The sequence below is a fragment of the Pongo abelii genome, chromosome 4 (genome assembly GCF_028885655.2).
Source record: "Pongo abelii isolate AG06213 chromosome 4, NHGRI_mPonAbe1-v2.0_pri, whole genome shotgun sequence".
NCBI classification, from domain to species: domain Eukaryota; kingdom Metazoa; phylum Chordata; class Mammalia; order Primates; family Hominidae; genus Pongo; species Pongo abelii.
In genome coordinates, this window is record NC_071989.2 from 163,059,392 (window position 1) to 163,079,773 (window position 20,382).

At 45.7% G+C, this 20,382-nt stretch overlaps 1 protein-coding gene across 4 annotated transcripts in view; it reads left to right on the forward strand.

Annotated features, from left to right (window-relative positions):
• The window catches only part of GALNT10 (polypeptide N-acetylgalactosaminyltransferase 10), a 234,280-nt gene that overhangs the window by 174,984 nt on the left and 38,914 nt on the right, over positions 1-20,382 (forward strand). For all 4 annotated transcript variants that reach the window (XM_024247617.2, XM_024247618.3, XM_024247619.3 and 1 more), the window contains 2 exons: positions 14,585-14,770; positions 18,640-18,823. In XM_024247617.2, coding sequence (XP_024103385.2) covers positions 14,585-14,770; positions 18,640-18,823 — 370 coding nt within the window. The remainder of the gene's footprint in view (positions 1-14,584; positions 14,771-18,639; positions 18,824-20,382) is intronic.

Here is a 20,382-nt window from a genome sequence, read left to right on the forward strand (position 1 = left end):
TTGTAAAATCATCAAGGGCATTAAGGGAGATAATACATGGAAGATGCTTAGCACATGCCTGGTACAGAGTACACTCTTATTACGTGTCGGCTGTTCATGTTCTCATTGCAGAAATGTCTTCCTGGGACCCGAGCTTTGTTACTTGGTTTCTGATCGGCTCATATCATCCCTGAAAAATACTGGAGGCTCAGTTAAATGTTATTTTGTACTGAACTGTGCAATGAGGAATAAGGAAGGATGACCTTTTGGTCCATGAGGATTTTCTGCTAAAGGAAAGTGAAAGCCTCAACAGACCATAAGGTATTAAAAGAGGCCATCTAGACAATGGGTTAATTGGTGGTGTTTAATTTATGTTTACATATCTGATTTTCAACAATTTCTAACATAAGCACATATTAATATGACTTGTATAATTTCTTAATGCCCTCCAGAGGAGGGCAGTGGTGACCCACAAGAATCGGGTAACCAGTGGTGGAAGGTCAGGCGCTGTGACAGACTCAAATGGAATAGGTACTGAGGAGCCATGTGGCATTGCTGGCAAGACTCACATCACACCACCTGGCTTCTGGGTGATGTGGGTCATCTATGGCTCCACCCAGACAGCCATCTGGGTCCCTGAATGGGAACAAGATGCCTCTCCAGGGCTGAGAGTCTTTTGCCACAGCATGTCCAGGCCAGTGCTCCTTGTTTGCTTTTGAGCTTATGATACCCCAAATATAAGAAGCTCCTTCTGTTCAAACTGGGCACCCCAGCAGGAGGTGAAAAGTGTCCCCCTCATTCCAACAATGGACATTGGGATGTGTGCATGTGTTTGTTCATGTTTGTGTTTGAGCCTGTGCTGACAAATCGAATACCTGGGCATCGAGCAGCTCATACATAACCAGAGGACGGAACTGTCTTTCTGCCCATCACTGGTCTGGGTTCAGAATGCATAGACCTCCCAGCCCACGTTGCCTCACTACACCACATTGTGGAGTTCTCTCAGAGGCAGCATTCAGTGTGCTTTCAGGCCTTTGACAAATTAAACATTCAAAAGTAAAAATTGCTCACTGCTAGGGTAGGGGGAAAATTACAGGGTTAGATAAAATAGGCTAGAGCTTATGAAAAGAAAACCACAGTCTCTATACGCTAATTACTAACGCATCTCAGAAGGAGCTCAGAAGGAGCTCAGAGGTTAAAGGACTAAGTCCTTAGCTGGATTTTCACCATTCTTAGAACCAATTGCAGAGAGGCATAGCATCTTGGAACTGTGAAATGACACAATTCCAATGCTGGAGGGGGGTCTTCAAGCCTACACAGTTCAACTATTTCTCCAATATTTGAGTCTTTTTTATGGTTTGCATAGTAAGTTTCACCTCTGATTGAATTTTTCCGGTGATGGGCAATTCACTGTCTTATGAGCTATCCCATTCTTTTGTGAGACAGCTCTTCTTATCAGAAGGCTTTTTCCTTACATGGAGCTGAACTCTAGCTCTCTGCAAAGCATATCTTCTGGTTCTATTCTTGTCTTCTGGAGGCAGAGACCATGGTGTCAGGGCGAGGGCATAAGCTGTTGAATCACAGAGCCCAGTGTTCTAACCTACCAGTTGTCCACTTGGGCAGAAGAACTCTCTCCCAACCTCAGTCTTTGTATCAGTCAAAGTGGGCCTACCTCCCTGGCTTCAGTTAAGTTGAAGATAAAGTGAGATAGTGAAAAAAAAAAGGACATGCTAGATCTACATGTACTGATATAGAAAGATGATTTTGGCATATTGTCAACTGGACAAAACAGGTTTCAGAAGAAATAAGCATAAAAAGATTGGGAAATTGGGTGAGAAATAGAGCAAACTTAAGAGTGGCCATCTCTGGTGGGTGTGACTAGCACAGCTTGTCACTCAGATGTTACATTCTGCCATGATGGTTAAAATATTTTTTTCAAAAATATATCATATTTAGAATCACAAAAAAATAGTCAAGACTTTCTATTTTAGAAAGAAAAAAATGAAATATCCAGAATATTTTATGTCCAAAAATGGAGACCACCTGTATCAATTGTGGTGTGTCTTTCCCTACAGGATGTCTGAATCTTCAAGGCATATCCTGAAAGGATTTTGTGCCAGCATTTATCTGAAAAAAAAAAAAAAAGGCTCCAAACATTTAACAACAATGACAAAATCAATGACTGCTTTAGGTCCTGCCCAGTCTGCCTCAGGGCCTTTGCATTTGCTGCATGTGTGATATTAACAGGGTGGGCACACCTGAAACACAACTTTCCACAAACACACTTGCATGTGATGGGCAGAGATGTTGTTAAGTGGGGAGAGAGGTTTGAGTGGGAACTCATGAGTGGTCATTTTATTGATAAATATCCTGCCCAGATGATAGCATTTGCTTCCTGACGCTGCCTCATATGTTTGGAGACTCACAAGTGTACCTGAGTGACAGGGCCTCCCAAACATGCCTTATATCTTCCCCTGGGTGACATGTTGAGTCTTTGGAAGCACATTGGGTATATGGATTTTATAAAATAAAAGTAGCAAATGACAAGCAAAATATGTTAAGTTATGATCAAACATCTGTGTGCCCCTACAGTATGCCAGGTGCTGTGAGGAAAATCAATCATTCTGAGTCCTGCCCTCAAGAAGCTTGTGCCAAGCAGATAGACACAAGTCCCAAATCAGAACCTGCAGATGATGCTTCAGGAGCACTTTGCGCTGAGCCTGGGGGGAAGAATAGAATAGGATTCCTTGAGACAGAGAAGCAGAGAAGGATGCTCTGAGCTGACAGATTTGCAAGAGTAAAAGAGTGAAAGCAAAGAAATTAGTCGAGCAGTGTCTGCAGAGAATGCACCAGGGGAAGGGCTGAGATGAGAGATGGTTCTGGAAAGGTTTGTTCTGGCCATCCTGAGAAGCCTGAACTGTCACCATATGACATCAGTAGACCTGTGCTATAGCACCGGTAGTGCGAATGAGATGAGAGGTGAGGGATTAGATGCCAGAAGACCTGTGCACATCAGATTAGTCTCTGGTGTGGACATTTCTGTAAGTGGCAGAAGATCCCAATGCAGAAGCAGAGGGAAGAGGCCCTGAATGGGAGGTTTCAAAATATTTGGTGTTGGATTGGGTTGGGGTGTTTTGCATGGGGAGGGGGCGGTGGTGGTTGAAGGAGGTGGTAAGGAAAGTTCCGACATATGTTCAGTTTCTCTTCCTGTGCACTGAGCAGGAAAATTTCCCCCAGGAGAACACTTTTGCCCTTTAACAAATATGAAACTGACAGGCCAACACTGTTGCTGAAGCGGAAGGATTTTTTTTTTCCTTTTTAATAACACCTTAAACGATAGTCATGGAAGCCGGCATCCTAAATGAAACACATGTTGCTCTCCGACACCTGACAACCTGACGTAATTTAAGAGCAGCTACCAGAAGCCCACAACTGGAATTGCCCATGAATCTGCTCTCCTGGATGGGCTCCAACTGGGTGAAAAAGTGAAGTGGGCTGAGTCCAAAGGGCCTGGTCTTCGCTTCTCATTTGTAGCTGATTGGTGGGGAGTCACTTTCAGAAAACAGAGGAGGCTGTAATTAACTTGATAGGGGTGGTTTCTGGAGTGTTTTTATTCATCGTCTGATTATTAAACAGATTTATGGCCCCGCCCACTGCTGAGAAGGGACCAAGGCATTTAGTTGAAATTAAAAGTGCAGACAGGGCTGCCTGTTTAGATAATAGCATCTCTTTTTTAATAGATTACTCATCTTCTGCAAAATAGGAGAGAGGAGTTAATTTGTGTGATGAAGTGCTTTCTATTTCTGGGAGCTGGCTGGTGGATGTGACTGCTTGAAGAAGGAGAATAATTCATTCTTAAAATCACCAAAGGCATGTTCAGGCCAAATACCTGTACCCGAGGAGTAGGTTAATTTGTAGCATGATACCTAAGAACAGGGGGTCCTGTGGTTTCAAAGCAAATGTTTGAGGAAGGTGTACATCTTTCTTTAGGTTGCAAGTCATTCCAGCCACTCATTTTCAGAAAAAGGCCAGAGAAATAAACTTAACATGTTAATCTAAGCCATCAGTCCAGGAGGCCTCGATTGTTAAGGGATGGTGAAAAGAGACTGACTTAGACTTGAATTCCAGAGAAGCCAACATGAGCTGTTTGATCTTGGGCAGTAATCTAGAGTCCCCTGAAAGAACCCACGTGCACCAAACCATCATCAAGGAAGACTTTAAACTTAACTGAGCACTTGGTGGAAGAGGCAGAGAAGGGGTTTTACATCACACACTCTATAGCAGCCCACTCGCAATCTCTCTAGACATTCCTGCTCTCCAAAGTCCCCTCGGCCACACCGCTGGGAACTGTCTGCCCTCTCACCCTTCCTTCCACACCACACTCAGCCTTATTGGTTCCTCTCTCCTTGTTTCTAAATTTTCCCCCCAGAAATTTATTTTGTTAATGGAACATGCCCATTAGCATTCCACCCAAACTCCTCTTCACTTGTTGTCAGCTACCACCCAAAACCACTTAGAGGCAATACACTATTCTTTCCAAGCTGAACTCTAGTGAAAGGAATTGTCTCCATCTCTTTGCTGTCTCCTCCCAGGCTTGCCACTGCACTGACTTGTCCAGGAAGGCATGTATATCAACAGCAGATAGTACTCGTTTTGGTTGAAACTCCACCAGCAGTTGTTTGCTGTTTTAGACAATCATGTCATCAACAGCAGTGCTGCTTAGGGCACTTGAGTTGCCAGCCCTGTCTGTTAGGTAAAATAATATGCAGTCCAATATATGGCACTTACAAGTATGAGCATTTGGCTTCTTCTCTGTCTTCTTGTAGTCGGCCTAAGCATTTATGTTGAAACACATATTATTTTATTATTTCTCCTTTACATCACAATTGGAACATTATTAGAATTTTTGGAAATGGGTGTTAGGCAGGTTATACTACATATTAATTTTATTTTAAGGTATTAAAGGGTGCCATATAAAACAGCTGTTTCATAAAGGGGCATTGACTTGGAGAGGGTTGAAAAGCCCTGAATTTTCCTTTAAGCTGGAGCTACAAGGTAAAAATAAAAATTTTAAAAAAGAAAAGAAAACCCCTGAATTAGAGGGTGAGTGAGTCAGCCGATGTTGGAGCTATGTTGGTCTTTGACTAAGGGGGTTAGGTCCAGTTCCCTCAGATCTGCTGTCTCCTTGATGTTGTCCAGCTGCTGAGACAATAGGCCCATAGATACCAAAAGCTCCAATACACACCTTTTCCTGGCAACTCTTATGGTGGTAGGAAAGACAACTAAAAAAGGCCCTCTGGAGTCTTTGGGAGAAGGAAATTGGCTATTTGGGAATACCTCTTCCTCTACCTATTGGTACTTCAGAGATCTCAAGTCAACAGAAAATGATTCTGGTAATGATCTATTGAGGTAAGCAATGCAATGATAGTCCTGTGTATAAAACCCTGGGCACATTGTTGTCCATTCTCAGAAGGCTAATAACAATAGCAATAGTAACCATGGTATGTCATGCAGAGTACTAGCCTTGGGTCAGGGGCCGTGGCAGAGGACCACCTGTCTCAGGATCAAGTGGGCCACCTTTTAACATTATAGGTTCCAGGCTGTGCCCTAGGCCAGGGTTTTTCAGATGGTAGGAGTAGACCCATTGGTAGGTCATAAAATCAGTTTACAGGGTCATCATGTCCAGGATTTTAACAAAAATAGAATACAAGAGGATAGAATAGAAAAAAATAAATGTATCCCAGTGAATCACACCTTGTATTTCAGTTATATGTGTGTGTATACTTTTGTATATGTTTGTTTCAGGTCATGATGTAAAATATATTTCTTTCTATGAGTCACAGTCAAAGGTTTGAAAGCCACTGTTCCCAGACATACAGAATCAGAATCTGTGAGACTACCTCAGCATCTGTGTTGAAACCAGTTTCCCTGGGGGTTCTTGGGGCTGAGGTTCGAGAACCTTTGCCGTGAGCCCTATTGGGAGATGTGTTCATTTGTCAGACTTTTTCTCACTTGAAGGTGAGAGGACGGAAACAGAGCAGCCAGGCTAGGTGGGGACCAGTGTGAATCTGAGGGCTGTGCTCAGAGGCAGGAGGAGGGATGGGGGGGGCACCCAAGCCAGCACCCACCCACTCACAGGTTTGCTGGGGTAAGGGGCAGAATAGTCTTGGATTCCTTAAAGAACTTCAGTTTTGGCCGGGCGCAGTGGCTCACACCTGTAATCCCAGCACTTTGGGAGGCCGAGGCGGGCGGATCATGAAGTCAGGAGATCAAGACCATCCTGGCTAACATGTTGAAACCTCATCTCTACTAAAAATACAAAAACAAAATTAGCCGGGCGTGGTGGCGGGCGCCTGTAGTCCCAGCTACTCAGGAGGCTGAGGCAGGAGAATGGCATGAACCCAGGAGGTGGAGGTTGCAGTGAGCCGAGATCGCGGCACTGCACTCCAGCCTGGGCAACAGAGAGAGACTCAGTCTCAAAAAAAAAAAAAAAAAAGAACTTCATTTTTCCATTATTCTAGCAGTAAACATGGGATTCTGGTTTTGATCATTTAGAGTTCCTAATATGATCAAGATGGCCTAGGCTGATTTTTCTAAACTCACCTTCAGCATTATGTCACCCCAGTGATCCGATCCTCAAACCTTTAGCATGCCTAAGAATCACAGGGAGGGCTTGTTAAAATCCGGCTCAGTGGGCCCCACCCATCTGCTTCAGTAGGTTTAAGGTGAGGCCTAAGAATGGACATTTCTACTAAATTCTCAAATAATGCTGATGCATCTGGTCTGGAATCACACTTTGAAAACCACTGTGTGAGATCACCAGAAAGGAATGTACCCAGCATAGATCCTGGCACAGCAGGAGCTCAGTAAATGCTTTCTTGATTAAACTGGACTGAATTCTCTCCTCAGCAGAGATGCTCTCGCTGAGGTTCAGTCGGCTCTCTGCTTTCAATGGTGCAAGAAATGGCTGGTTGATATTGAATTGTATGCTTTAAATGGGTGAATTGCATAATATGTGAATTATATCTCAGTAAAGCTGTTATCAAAAAGAAGAGGAGGAGGAAAGGAAGGGAAAAAAAAGAAATGGCCGGCTTTCCAAGCTGCTCATCAAAAGTGTCCATTATGCCTGAAATTGTCTTATGAGCGGACTCATGTCAAAGGAAAACAAAGGTCCTCTAGCTGAACTCTGAGCTTCCTTTCAGCTCTGCCACTCTCTAAAATTCTTTCTGGGGCTCTGAGCCGGAAAAAGTATGTCTTTCCTGAAGGGCTGATCTGTTTCCCTTTTCCAAACAGTAAATGATGCTTAAATGCCTGTGCATTTCACCTGCCAAAACCCGTCCTGATATAAACATAGCTTTCCTTCTCAACCTGTCTTTTTAATTTTCCTGCTGTTTATATTTACCTGTCTATAAGTTTTTCAAGCAAGGGAAAGCCTTAGACGTCATAAAGGACTAGGGTTGGAAACTGGTATTTGCCAGGCAAAATAGAGAGACTGAGGGCATTGAGAGGTGGTGTAGTTGCATGGTTAATAATAACAGCTTTGGAATCAGAAATACCTGCTATGATTCCTGGCTGTCACCTACCAGCTGTCTGAAAACAGATTCACATAGAACTTCTCTGAGACTCAGTTTCTCTTTGTCTAAGAAAGTTGTCACAAGAGAGTGGTCACTAAGAGAGGTGTCACAAGAATGAAATGAGGCCAGGTACGGTGGCTCATGCCTGTAATCCCAGCACTTTGGGAGGCCGAGGTGGGTGGATCACTTGAGATCAGAAGTTCGAGACCAGCCTGGCCAACATGGCAAAACCCCATCTCTACAAAAAATACAAAAATTAGCCAGGCATGGTGGTGCAGGTCTGTAATCCCAGCTACTCAGGAGGCTGAGGTAGGAGACTCACTTGAACCCAGGAAGTGGAGGCTGCAGTGAGCTGAGATGGCACCACTGCAGTGAGCTGAGACGGCACCACTGCACTCCAGCCTGGGTGACAAAGCGAGACCTCGTCTCAAAAACAAACAAAAAAACCCCAAAAAGAATGAAATGAAGCAGTGTGTATGATAGACAGCAACAGGGCCTAGGCACATGGTAAGCACCTGACAAATCATGACGATGATAAAGGTGAGGGCCCACCTCATCTTAACATTTCCTTTCATTGGAAACACCGGAGTATCAAAACAGGATAAAAGATGATGCTGTTTACTAACGTGTACCCTCCTCTCTCTCCAAGTGGATTGCCAGTACCTTGTGATACACCAAGATTTACAAGTAAATAAGTCTATCCCAGGAAACAGATGAACTATGGTGCTTTAAGAGCAGAAGCCAAGCAGAGTCAAGACTTGACAAGACCCGGGACACCTACAGGTCCCAGAGCCAGTCCAAGCCTCTGCGTGGTTGGCAGCACCCCAGCGGCCAGAGAACCAACTCTGGTGATGCTGCTGACTCATCTGGTTTGTGGCCCCCTCCCTGCTTCCCTTCTGCTGCTCCTCCTCTTCTTCCCTCTTGGGCCACTCCGTGGGGTGCTCTCCCAGATGCTCTGCGTCTGGGAAATCAGATGAAAATCAGATGAGATGAAGGTTCACAGACGCCTCTGGCTTGGGTGCTAGGCACGAGAGACACCCTGGTGAGAGGAGCATTCACAGAACTTGCCCTCATAAGCTTAGGGTTGAGTGAAAGAGACAGTGAGGAATTCCATAAATATGCAGGGTAATCTGAGCTGAGTGCCTTGAAGGATGAGTTCCAGGCCTTTGCAAGGGGCTGATGTAGGAACCTACTGTGGTTTGGGTACATCAAGAAAGGCTTTGTAAGGAGTTGAATTTGCACTGGGATCTGAAGGATGAGCAGGAGTTAACTGGGAGGAATTGTATGGAGGCCTTGGGATGTCAACCAATCCAGGCAGAAGGACCAGCATGGACAGAGACCCTGAGGCTGAAGGAGACATCCTGGGGCCTTTGAACACCAGAAATAAGATAGTAAGGGAGGGAGCATCGTTGAGGGAGGGGGCAAGACGAGGCTGAAGAGGGAACAGAGACTGACTGTGTACGCCTTGACATATAACCCTTCTTCCAAGAGCCAGGGGAAGCCATTGAAGCGTTTAAATTTAAGCAGGAGAATGGAAGAGTGACAAGATGCAACATACTGCTCCTTTTAAAGACTGCTCAAACTGCTACAAACAGACTAGACTACAGAGGGGCGAGCCCTAGCCAGTGCAGTAGGCCATGGAGTGCAGCGCTCCAGACCAGGCTCAGCAGAGGCCGCCAGCATGCTGTATTCCTGCCATGTCACTGTCACAGTGCCGGTGTGTGAGAATCTTACTGCTCCTATCTTAGTTTCCTAGGGCTGCTGTAACAGAGAACCAAAAACTGGATGGCTTAAAACAGAAGTTCATTCTCTCACAGTTCTGGAGCCTCCAAGTCCAAAATCAGTGTCATGCTGTCTCTGAAGTCCTCGGGAGGATTCCATGCCTGTTCTTAGCTTCTAGTATTGCTGGCAAGCCTTGGCATTCCTTGGCTCATAGACTTACAACTCCAGTCTCTGCCTCCATCGTCACACAGTATCCTCTCTGTGTCTGGGTCCAGATTTCTCTCTTCTTAAAAATATACCAGCCATTGGATGAGTGCCCACCCTAATCCAGTATGACCTCGTCTTAACATAACTACATCTGCAAAGACCCTGTTTCCAAATAAAGCCGCATTCACAACCACCAGGGGTTAGGACTTCAATATGTCTTTTTGGGGGACATGATTCAAGCCACAACAACTCCTCCTTGTGCCACAGTCCACCCGGTAGAACCATCATCGGAGTCCTAAGAACCCTTCAGACCAGACAGGAGGGAGAGGCTCCACTTTAAGACAGGAATCAAGAGAGCCAGAGGCCCCAGACACACCACAGTGTGTGTGTGTTTGTGTGTGTGTGTGCGCACACTTGGAGCAGCATGTAGAGAGAGGACTGTGGGAAGCGTGGGCCCTGAGTTCTGGCCTCACTCAGACCTCACCAGCTGAGAGAGTTGGGGCAAGGCTTTCCCTTCCCTAGGTCTCAGTTTTCTCTCCAGTAGTATCAGAAGTGATATTACCTGCCTGCCCTATTCTCCTCACATCAGCTCCGAGGAGTCCCGTGGGATAATCAAGTATTTCCTGAGAAGTTACTGCCTGCCCAACACTGAGATAACTTATTGGGAGTGTTCTTGGCAGAGGAGCAAGAGTTATACAAGTTGAAGTTGTTACATCCTTCTCCGTTAATCCCCTGGGCTCTTCTCCTCTTACAACTTGGTGGTTACAAGTGCAGACTCCATTCGCTTCCAAATCATCCTGTGGGCAGGGACAGAGATGAAACAAGAGACATAAAGCTAAAGGATGGGTCTATGGAAGATTCATCATTCTATTCTACTTTTTAAATATATGTTTGCAGTGATTCTTAATGTTTAAAGTTTAACAAAGAAAACTACAGACTCTGGAGCCAGATTGCCTGGGTTTTAATCTGATACCTGCCACTTACTGTGTGGAGCTTGGAAAAGTTACTTAACCTCTCTGCGCCCTCAGTTTCCTCATCAGCAAAATGAGGGTCCTAATTAGTGACTAGCTTCATAGAGGTTTTGTGAATATTAAAGGATTAAACAGGTGTAAAGCTTCTGGGGCTGTGGTTTGAGTGAGTACTAAAAAACGTGTTAGCCATTGTTTGGAGAAAGTGGGCACCAAAGAACTACATGTTACTGTGCTGAAGTTATCACTGTGAGCTTCATGGAATCACGCATTCAGCTTTGGAGACCTTTTAAGTCATGCCTGCTACTTGGAATCTGAGTTTGGGTTTTCTGAAGCAGATCCTGGGACAATGCAAATAGTTTATTTGGGAGGAGATGCCAGGAAATATCAGCAAGAAAGTAGGTAAGTGAGAACAGAAAGAGGGGCCACCAGGAAAAGTGCCTGTGACAGGCAGCACTGCGAGACAGGCAGCACTGTGGGTGGCTATGCATGGTCCACTGAGAATTCTGGGAGCCAGCATGGAGGATGTGCTCAGTGTCATCCCACCTGAGGGGTGAGGGAGCTCAGGGGGTCATTGGCCGAGGTCCGACACATGGACCTCAGCAGCCCCTGGGGCAGAATGGCAGATGCTGGCAGGTTGCAGGCAGGCAGGCATAAGACCAAATGCTGAGAGGGGGTATGGGTGGGGCACCAGATGCATGTGCCACAGAATCCATCTGTCAGCTCTGATAAGTGCTCATCTAACACCTGAGTAATGCCTTACAATGATGGGCGCTCCCACCTTCAGAATCAGCCTTAGTGTCTATTGGATGGCTCTGAGTCATTATTAAATTAGGGGTAATAAGGACAAAAACAGTTCTGTGCTGTTTACAATCAGGGCAGTTCCTAGAATAGGGATGATGAGTATGTGGCATTAGGGATGCTGTGTCAGATGCTGAGGCATCTCTTTTTTTTTCTCAGTCCTGACACTTTCATACTGAGCCAGGATACAGCCTCAGAATCTTTCTTAACAGAGCTTTAGGTGTCCCTTCCAAACCCATCAGTGTAGGCACTTTGGTGAAGGCAGGTTGTCAGCCTTGCCTTAGGGCTTATGAAACTGGGGTAAATCTGAGGCTGGAAAAAGCTCTGAGCTAGGTTAAAATCGTGCTGTGTCAAGGACCCACTGTTTGATTCTAGGTACATCTAACTTCTCTGGCTCTCCCCGCTCTTCTCTGGGTAGAATGAAGGGACTAACTAAAGCGAGGCAGACACGAGGTTTGGTGCAGTAGGAAGAGCCTGCTCTTTTACAATCAAGCAGGGTGAATCTTAGACCTTGGCATCATCATTTATAAACTATGTTCCTTGAACAGCTCATATCATCCACTCTGAGCCTCGGTATCTCCTTCTATAGTACCCAGTTCGTGGTGGTGGTGTGGGTATCAGAGATAATGTAGATGAAATAGGGAGCTTTGCATGCGAGCAGGGGCGCTGTAATTGTTCCCTTTAATTGTCATCATAATCATCATCATCTTCATTTAAAGTCCCTCCCAGCTCTAAAACTCTATGCCTTTATGAAATGTCCTCATCTAGGAAGATGATGTGGTAAAATAGGGCAACAGCCCTGATTTTGTGTAAATGCACTGTCTAATAAGGACAGGAGGAGCATAATTGCCCCTAAATAATTGCTCTGACTTTACCACAAGCTGTCAGAAGGCCTTAATTGGTCACTCTGTAATGACTGTGGCCATCTGCGTTCGGGGTGATTTAGCGATGAGGCTCTGCCCAAGCAGGGGCCTCAATGATTAGAGCTGGCCAGGGTGATATTTCTCCCTCTGATGGGAGTAGTGGTATGTGGTACAGGAGATTATCTCATTCTCATTGTAATGACCTGTCAGTTGAACCCATCCAAGAAGAAGCGGTGGTCACAGACAATGACTATGGATTTTTTTCTTTTTTCGAACATAGTGTTCCTGCCCAAACAGCAGCATATTTGGAGTGTGATCATGCCTCTTGCTTTCTTGTCTTGTTGCCCAAGAAAGTCTCTTTTGGAAAGATTTAGTCCCTCAATTGATTTCTGCTTTCTACAGAGTCACTGTTCCAAAGAGAAGTGGGAAAGGGCGAGGGAAGCCATATTAATCTTTGTGCACAAGCAAGAAGAGACCTGGAGCATTTTTTAGCCTTCTAGCCTCTGGTTGTATGTATGTAGATCATCTTTTCTCTGTATTCTAATTTCTTCTGCCTACAAGATGCCAGACAACGTAACACGAAACACACTTCATCTCAATGAAGTTCCTGGTGACAAAAATCAAAGTGATTGAAGCAGTGTTTCCCTAAGTGTATCAGCACAAAAGTCATTTTTTTCACTCATTCATTCCTCATTCATTGAGACAGGTTCTTACTCTGTCATCCAGGCTGGAGTGTAGTGGCTCGATCATGGCTCACTGCAGGCTCAATATCCCCGGTTCAAGCGATCCCCCCACCTCAGCCTCCTGAAGTGCTGGGATTATAGGCACAGTGCCTGGCCCAAAAGTGAGTTTAAGTCACACCTAAAATGATTACAGGTGGTTCAGAGACTTTGCATTAAAAGTAACACTGGATAATGTGGAGGGAAAGCCTTCTCTTTTCAATTCTCTTTCATTCTGATCACCTCAAATGAGGAGCCTTGGTTGGTTTTCCATAGCTCCCTCCTTGACGAACAGAGGGCAGACTTTAAGCTCATAGTTGTGGAGAGGCAGGAGTATCTGGTAAGAATCTAAAATCTTACAACAAATTCTTATTTGTTGGAGATTTTTAATTATTAGCTCTTTATTAGAAATGATACCAATTTTTCATCTATGCTGTTTAAAGTTTCCTTTTAAAATAAATTTAATAAAAAGTTTAATTTGTAAATTTAGTTGATTTTTAAAACAACTAAGTAAATTGTAGTAAAGTAGATGAATGTGGCAAAAATCTAGATGGTAGTATATGATTGTCAGAGACTGGGGAAACACAGCTAGAAGAAGGAAACCATCATGTTTCCACAGCAAACCCAGGAATTTACTGGCTGTATGTCTAATCCTTATGCCTTTTCTTTTTCTTACCAGTTACGCTGGCTGGGAATTCTAGTACAATATTGAATAGATGTTGTGAAAGCATACAGCTTTTCTCCTGATCAGAGGAGGAAAGCATTCCACATTTCATCATTAAATATGATGTATGCTGTAGGTTTCTTTTGCAGCTGTCCTAGAGTCTTCGTAAAGGAACCCAAGCCTGATTAAAATCAAGAGACACCAACGTTGAGGCTGAGGCTTTTAGGAGAAAGAGACTGTCTTTGATATTTATTCAAAACAATTTATCCAGAGTTGGGGCAGAAATCCAACCCACATTAGGATAAGCAAGGAGAGGAATTTGCTGTCTTGTGTAATAAGAGCATCTAGGAGTCTGTCTGCTTCAGACATATGGGTCTAGGGAACTGAAATGTCATCAGGACAATGTCTCTCTCTCTCTCCATGTCTTGACTCCTATTTTTACAGGTTGGCTTCAGTCTCAGCATGTTCGCCTACCACCTCTCATCACTTCATTTCACCAAAGATGTCACCAGTGGCTCCAAACTTAGGGCCAACCAACTAGCAAAAGGAAAGGGCCTCATTTTTCAATAATCCTGCAGAATATTCTCAGGACCCATTATCTGAACCAAATAAGGTCACATGACCATCCTTGAAACAATCACTGTGGCCAAGGGAATGGAATGCCCTGACTGGTCAGGCCTATACCACATGTTGGACCCAGGGAATGGGGTCAGCCCCACCAAAGTCTGATGGACTGAGAACGGAAGGGGCAGTGTCCCAAAGAAAAAGAAAAATATTGTTACCAGAAGATGAGGGAATGGTTCCCAGTCAGGCATAAACCACAAATGTTCACATCCTTGGACAGAAGATCTCTCTGTATTCCAGGTCGTGGCACCATCACTGGACCTCTTTAAGCCTTAATTTCTCCATCTGTAGTACACAGGTGATGAGAGCCCTGCCCTTCTTCTCCCTGTCTGAAAGGTCTAGTGAGGCAGTGTACAGGAAAGCTGTGTCTAGACTGTGAAGTACAGTTCACATGTAAGGGAGGAGTCATAAGGATGACTACTAAGCAACTGTTCTCAACCTTCTGTCCTCTTCTGTCTCATAGAGCACCTGAAGAAGCCTCTTGAAGACTACATGGCCCTTTTCCCCAGTGTGAGGATTCTTCGAACCAAGAAACGGGAAGGGCTGATAAGGACCCGAATGCTGGGGGCCTCAGTGGCAAGTGGGGATGTCATCACGTTCTTGGATTCACACTGTGAAGCCAATGTCAACTGGCTTCCCCCCTTGCTCGGTAAGGGAGCCCCTCCCACTTGGAAGGAGGCAAACTGCAATGAGCCAGTGCCAGTGGCCCCCTCCTGCTGCAGGGAGCCATCCATAAGCCTTCCGTTGCCTGTTCAAAATGCCCCCAGCACAATGCCAGGTGCCATGAGAGATTCAGAAGTTCAGGAGTGCTCAAAATTAAAATCCAGCCAGTCCTGTCCCTTCATTTCACAGAGAAGTTAAGACTCAGAGAGGGGAAGTGACTTACCCAAAGTCACACAGCACATTAGCGTCTAGTGACATGACTGCTTTCCTCAGATTACTTCATTTTATTGCAAAGCAAGCCCATGCTGTTTGCTGTTAATAGCCAAACTGTGGGGGACGTCATCATGTCAGCTTGGAAGAGTTACCATAGACTGTGCTGCCACTGTGAGCCAGGCAGTTATAAGCATTATCTAATTCTCACAAAATCATGCAGGTCAAAAGTATACCCCTTATGTAGTAAAAGAAACTAAGATTCTGAGATACTGAAGACTCACTTGTCCCCTTGGGCCATAAGTGTCAAAGTCACCATCTGTCAGGCTCCAAAGTCTATTCTCCTTCGCAGTTCTACATTGCCTCCCTGTATTTACTTCCTCTTAGACAAGAGTTCCTGGCAGATATCAGAGAAGGGCTGTAGAGAGGGCAGCATAATCCAGTAGCCCTCCACCACAGCCTACAGAGAGAAGGGAGATGGGAAGACTGGAGGCTGGGTGAAACATGCCTGAATCAGGCCTGAATCTTGAGGAGTTCAGTTTTGATGAGAGCAATGTGCTGGTGCTGACAGGCAGACATGGAAGAGGAACTGTCCCGTTGAGACTGTGAGTCATAGGGAGCAAAGAGGACGGAAGTTTAGGGCAAACTTGAGCGTGCATCAGAATCACCTGAAAGACTGTGAAAACACAGATGCCCCTATCCACAATTTCTGATCCAGGAGGCCCCGGGTGGAGCCTCACAAGTTGCATGTCTACCCAGCTCCCAGTGATGCCAGTGCTGCTGGTCCAGGGACCACACTTTGAGAAGCACTGGTTAGGGAATGCCACCATTGCGGGGAGAGGACAGAAAGCAGAACCCACACAAACACACAGAAAGATAATCCCACAAATCTGTAACACAGATCAGCAAGAAACTTTCTTATTAGATTCTGTGCTTCTGACCCCAAGGGTCTAGGATCTCACTGGGCTGGAGAAAGGATATAACCCAGAATTTCTGGTAAACTGTTTATTTAATTAAACCAAGAGATATTCTGCATTTGCCTCTCATTAGTGAAAGAAAAAGAAAATAGAAAAAAGCCTCACCATAAATTGCCTAATTTATAGTCCTGAAGGAACAACCCATTTGTAGGGTCATTCCATGACTCATAAAGAGAATGAAGTGGTGGGGCTCGAAGCTGAGCTTGTAGTCTAAATAGCCCTTAACTCTGTTTCTATGGAAATATATGAGGGCAGTTTTCATAATCTGCAGACATACATGGAAGAAACATCCCCTTGTTGGTTTTTTTTGTTGTTGTTTTGTTTTTTGCTTCTTCCAATAGAAATGTGAACCAGTGATGTAGATTTAAAAGTCTGTCCCTGCTAATATCAGCAGCTGACAGGGTGCATCATGGCTTTTGTCTGTGAAACCATTAACACCTCCATGCATAGCTCACTCTGCCTCCTTTGGAGAACACACATTTCTGAGCCTGAGAAGGATTCATCCTCCCTATGGAAAGCCACTGTTGATCATCATTTCCTTTATCATCATCATCATCATCATCATCATCTTCATTATCACGGTTCTCATAACCCCTTCGCTTTCTCAGCCACATTAACATTTGAATTTGACTGTTTCCTGGTAAGGCAGGCAGACCAGGCATCATTATCCACTTTTTGCAAACGAGAAAACTGAGAGGCACAGAGTGAGGGAGATGCTCAGCCTTCCACTCCTGCTTCTGAGCTGCCCTCAGTAATCCTGGTCACAGAGAGTGTCGCTGAGTGCTGACTACGTGCCAGAGGCTGCACTGAGTGCTGTGGCTCCATCATCCCGCTCGGACCTCACAGAGGCCCCTTGCTGACAAAGGCTCCTCCCCTTTGTCAGCAAGGAAACAGAGGCTCAGAGACATCAGACAGTCTTATCGAAGGTTATACTGCTAAGGGTGAGAAAACCAGGATTCGAACCTGGGCATTCTGTCCCCAGGTGGGCATAGTCCCTTAGAACACTGCCTTCTGAAGCTACCTTGACCTCATGCCTCCCACAATCAGCCAGCAGCCAGCAGGGCACTGTGTCCTCAGCCCCAGCCCTCCTTGGACATGAAGTCGGCTGAACGGCCATGAACAATTAGATGGGAGGCCCTACTCTAGATCTTTCTCTGGAGGAGATTCTTAAGCTTCATTAAGAATCCCCAGGGAATCTGTCCACAAGGCAAATCCAAGTCAACCTCCAGAGATTCTGATTCAATGGGCCTGGGTCAGGGGCGGGCACGTGAGTCTTTTAAACACACCCCCAGGTGCATCTGGCACTGATGGCCCCTGATCCACATGTGGGAGTACACTGCCAAAAACAGTATTTCTCAAACTCTTTAAACCATGTGCCCCAGTAAGAACTACCTTGGGCATCTCAATCCAGTACACAGATGTACACACTCATGCAGTATGACTGAAACATGTTCCTGAAAGAGTATCACCTGTCACAGTATCCCTTATCACCTGAAATGCAGCCTGATATTTAGTATTGTTTTTTGGTTCATTACAAATGCACATACAATCAATTTCATGACCCCACCTATGGATCGTACCTTGCAGTTTAGGAAAAAGCAAAAATGCTGTTTTCTGTCCTGGAAGAAAAATGTGCTATCACTTGATGAAGGAAGCTTGGGCCCCAGGCAGCTGCTGGCTGCCCTGGCCCTACCAGGTTCCCATTTCCGAGCCTCGAATTTGACTTCTGGCCCAAAGCAGCCAGGCATTGAGCATAGCCCACTTGTCCCCCACAGCAGATTGTCTGACCCAGTAGCTCACTGTTACCCCCCAGCTGTGGTCAGGGCTTCTTGGCACAAAGAAGAAGGGCAGAGCAAACCAAAGCTGGAATTATGTTGGTAGGTTGGACAGACTCGATTTTCTAGAATCAGCTTCTCCCAGGCCTAAAAGGGACCATAAAGCCATCTAGGTCAAGACCCCCATTTGCTTTTGGAATCACCCAGCCTATGGCATCCCTGCAGGGTGATGGTCTACCAGGCTCTGCTTACATACCTCCAGTCTTGAGGAACTCAAACTTCCTGGGGCAGTTCATTCCCCCATCTGTAGTTCTGATGATTGAAAGAGTTGAGCTGAACTCTTGCAAGGAGGGCCATTTGCTCACTGATTACAGCCTAGGGTGCCAGTGAGCTGTTAGGGGCACATAGTCTGCTATGAAGGAAAGTGCTGGGGTGCCTACTGCTTTAGGCCGTAAATCAAGCTCAGGACTTGGAATGAGGAGCCTTGCAGGACTAGAGTAGGGGCCTTCCCAGAAGGAAATCAATCTTTTTCCATAGTGGTACTGATCATTATGCTAATAATAAGGCACATATGCTAAGCATTTTCAAACATACTGTGTTCAGTCCTCATAACCTGTGAGGCAGAGCCTCTTCTTAACCCATTGCATAGAGGAGAACACTGGGATTTGGAGATATTATTTGTGCACTGCCTCAGGGCCCCATGGAGAGTAAAAGGACTGAGATGAGAGCCCCGGTTCCTCTTGCTTAAAGCTTGCACTCTCCCTTCTCCTCCATGGATTGTCAAACTGAGGGTTCAGAGATGTTAAAAATACAAGTAAGCTGCAGAACAGGATGGTGCACTTAGCTGCTCCCCCATCCTGCTTCATCTGATAGGCATCTCTTGGCTTCTTCAGACCGTATTGCTCGGAACCGCAAGACCATTGTGTGCCCGATGATTGATGTTATTGACCATGACGACTTTCGGTATGAGACACAGGCAGGGGATGCCATGCGGGGAGCCTTTGACTGGGAGATGTACTACAAGCGGATCCCGATCCCTCCAGAACTGCAGAAAGCTGACCCCAGCGACCCATTTGAGTAAGTATGAAAAACCCTGGCTGGTCCCAGTGGCTACCCAATGACCACTCCCAACATGCACACAACTCAGGATCACCATCTCCCTTAAAAGCCCAATGCAGAGGGTCCAGCTTCCCAGCCCCACTTAATACCAAATGTCAGATATCCCCAGCCAGAAGCACCATCCCTCCCAGCTTGTAACAACAACCTCAGCTCATGGCCCACCAGGCTGGTCTCCACCTTGCCCACTTCTGCACAGTTTGCCAGGATTGTCAGCAGGGGTGAGTGGGTCTCTCATGCTCTCTTCCTCAAGCCTGGCATGCAGTTATAACCATCATCGTCACCAAGTGCCCGGCCCAGTACTAAGCACATTACCCTCTGATCCAATTTAACCCCCTACAACTATATATGGTAAAAATTATTATCCATGTTTTCCAAATGGGGACACCAATGCTCCAAGAGGCTAAGTAATTTGCCCAGGTTACTAGGTACAAATGCAGGTCTGTCTGTCTGCCTCTGGAGCAATTTTCCCATCATACTGCTATACCCACTTGGAAGTGTTAGGAAAATAACAGTTTGTCCCACAGCAGAAGTTTGCAGGCTAGGGGAGGGTGATGGGCTGGACTCATAGCATCCTAGAATGTGAAGGCTGGAAGGAACCTACCAGTGAAGAACTCAGCCCCTTGCAGATGAGGAACTAAGGCTCCAGAAGGAGGAGCTCTGTGAGTGGCTAAGACAGAAATAGAGCCCAGCCCCTCTCTGGTGCTCCAAGCTCTGGAAAGGGCTTCTCCCCAACAGTAGGCTCACTGTCCCTGCAGCTGTCCTGTGAGCTGTTCCAGTTCTCTGTGACACGTGTGGAAAAGATCTCTGGATACAAAGCCGAAGCCCAAGCTCTCCTGCTGTATTAGTTTCCTATGGCTGCTGTGATAAATTACTATAAACTTAGAAGGTTAAAACAACACAAATTTATGCTTAAAACTCTGGAGGTCAGAAGCCTGAAATGAGTCTTAATGGGCTAAAATCATAGTGTCGGCAGGGCTGCATTCCCTCTGGATGCTTTGGGAAGAATCCATTTCCCTACCTTTCCTGGCTTCTAGAGGATGCTTACATTCCTTGGCTCATGGCCCCTGCCTCCAACTTTAAAGCCAGAAGGATAGAATCTTCAGATCTGTGTTTCCTTCTCCCTGCTTTCCTTCATACCTCTGCTTCCTTCATCATGTCTCCTTCTGACTCTGACTTTCCTGCCTCCTTCTTTCACTTATAAGCCCTGTGATTACATTAATGATATGTGATTCCATCAGGCTCGCCAAGATAACCTCCCCACCTCAACATCCTTAGCCTTAATCACATCTGCGAAGTCTCTTTTGCCACATAAGGTAACATATTCACAGGTTCCGGAGATTCAGACCCTGCCATAATTGGGGAGTCGTACCTCTCACCACAGTTTGGCCCCCAGTGAACCACATTTCTCTGTGACTTACTCTCCCCACCTGAGAAGCAGGACTGTTGGAAGCTCAGCCATCTTCATGGGCATGGTGCATACCCAGGGCTCCTGAGAGGAACCCCTAACACTATGGGCC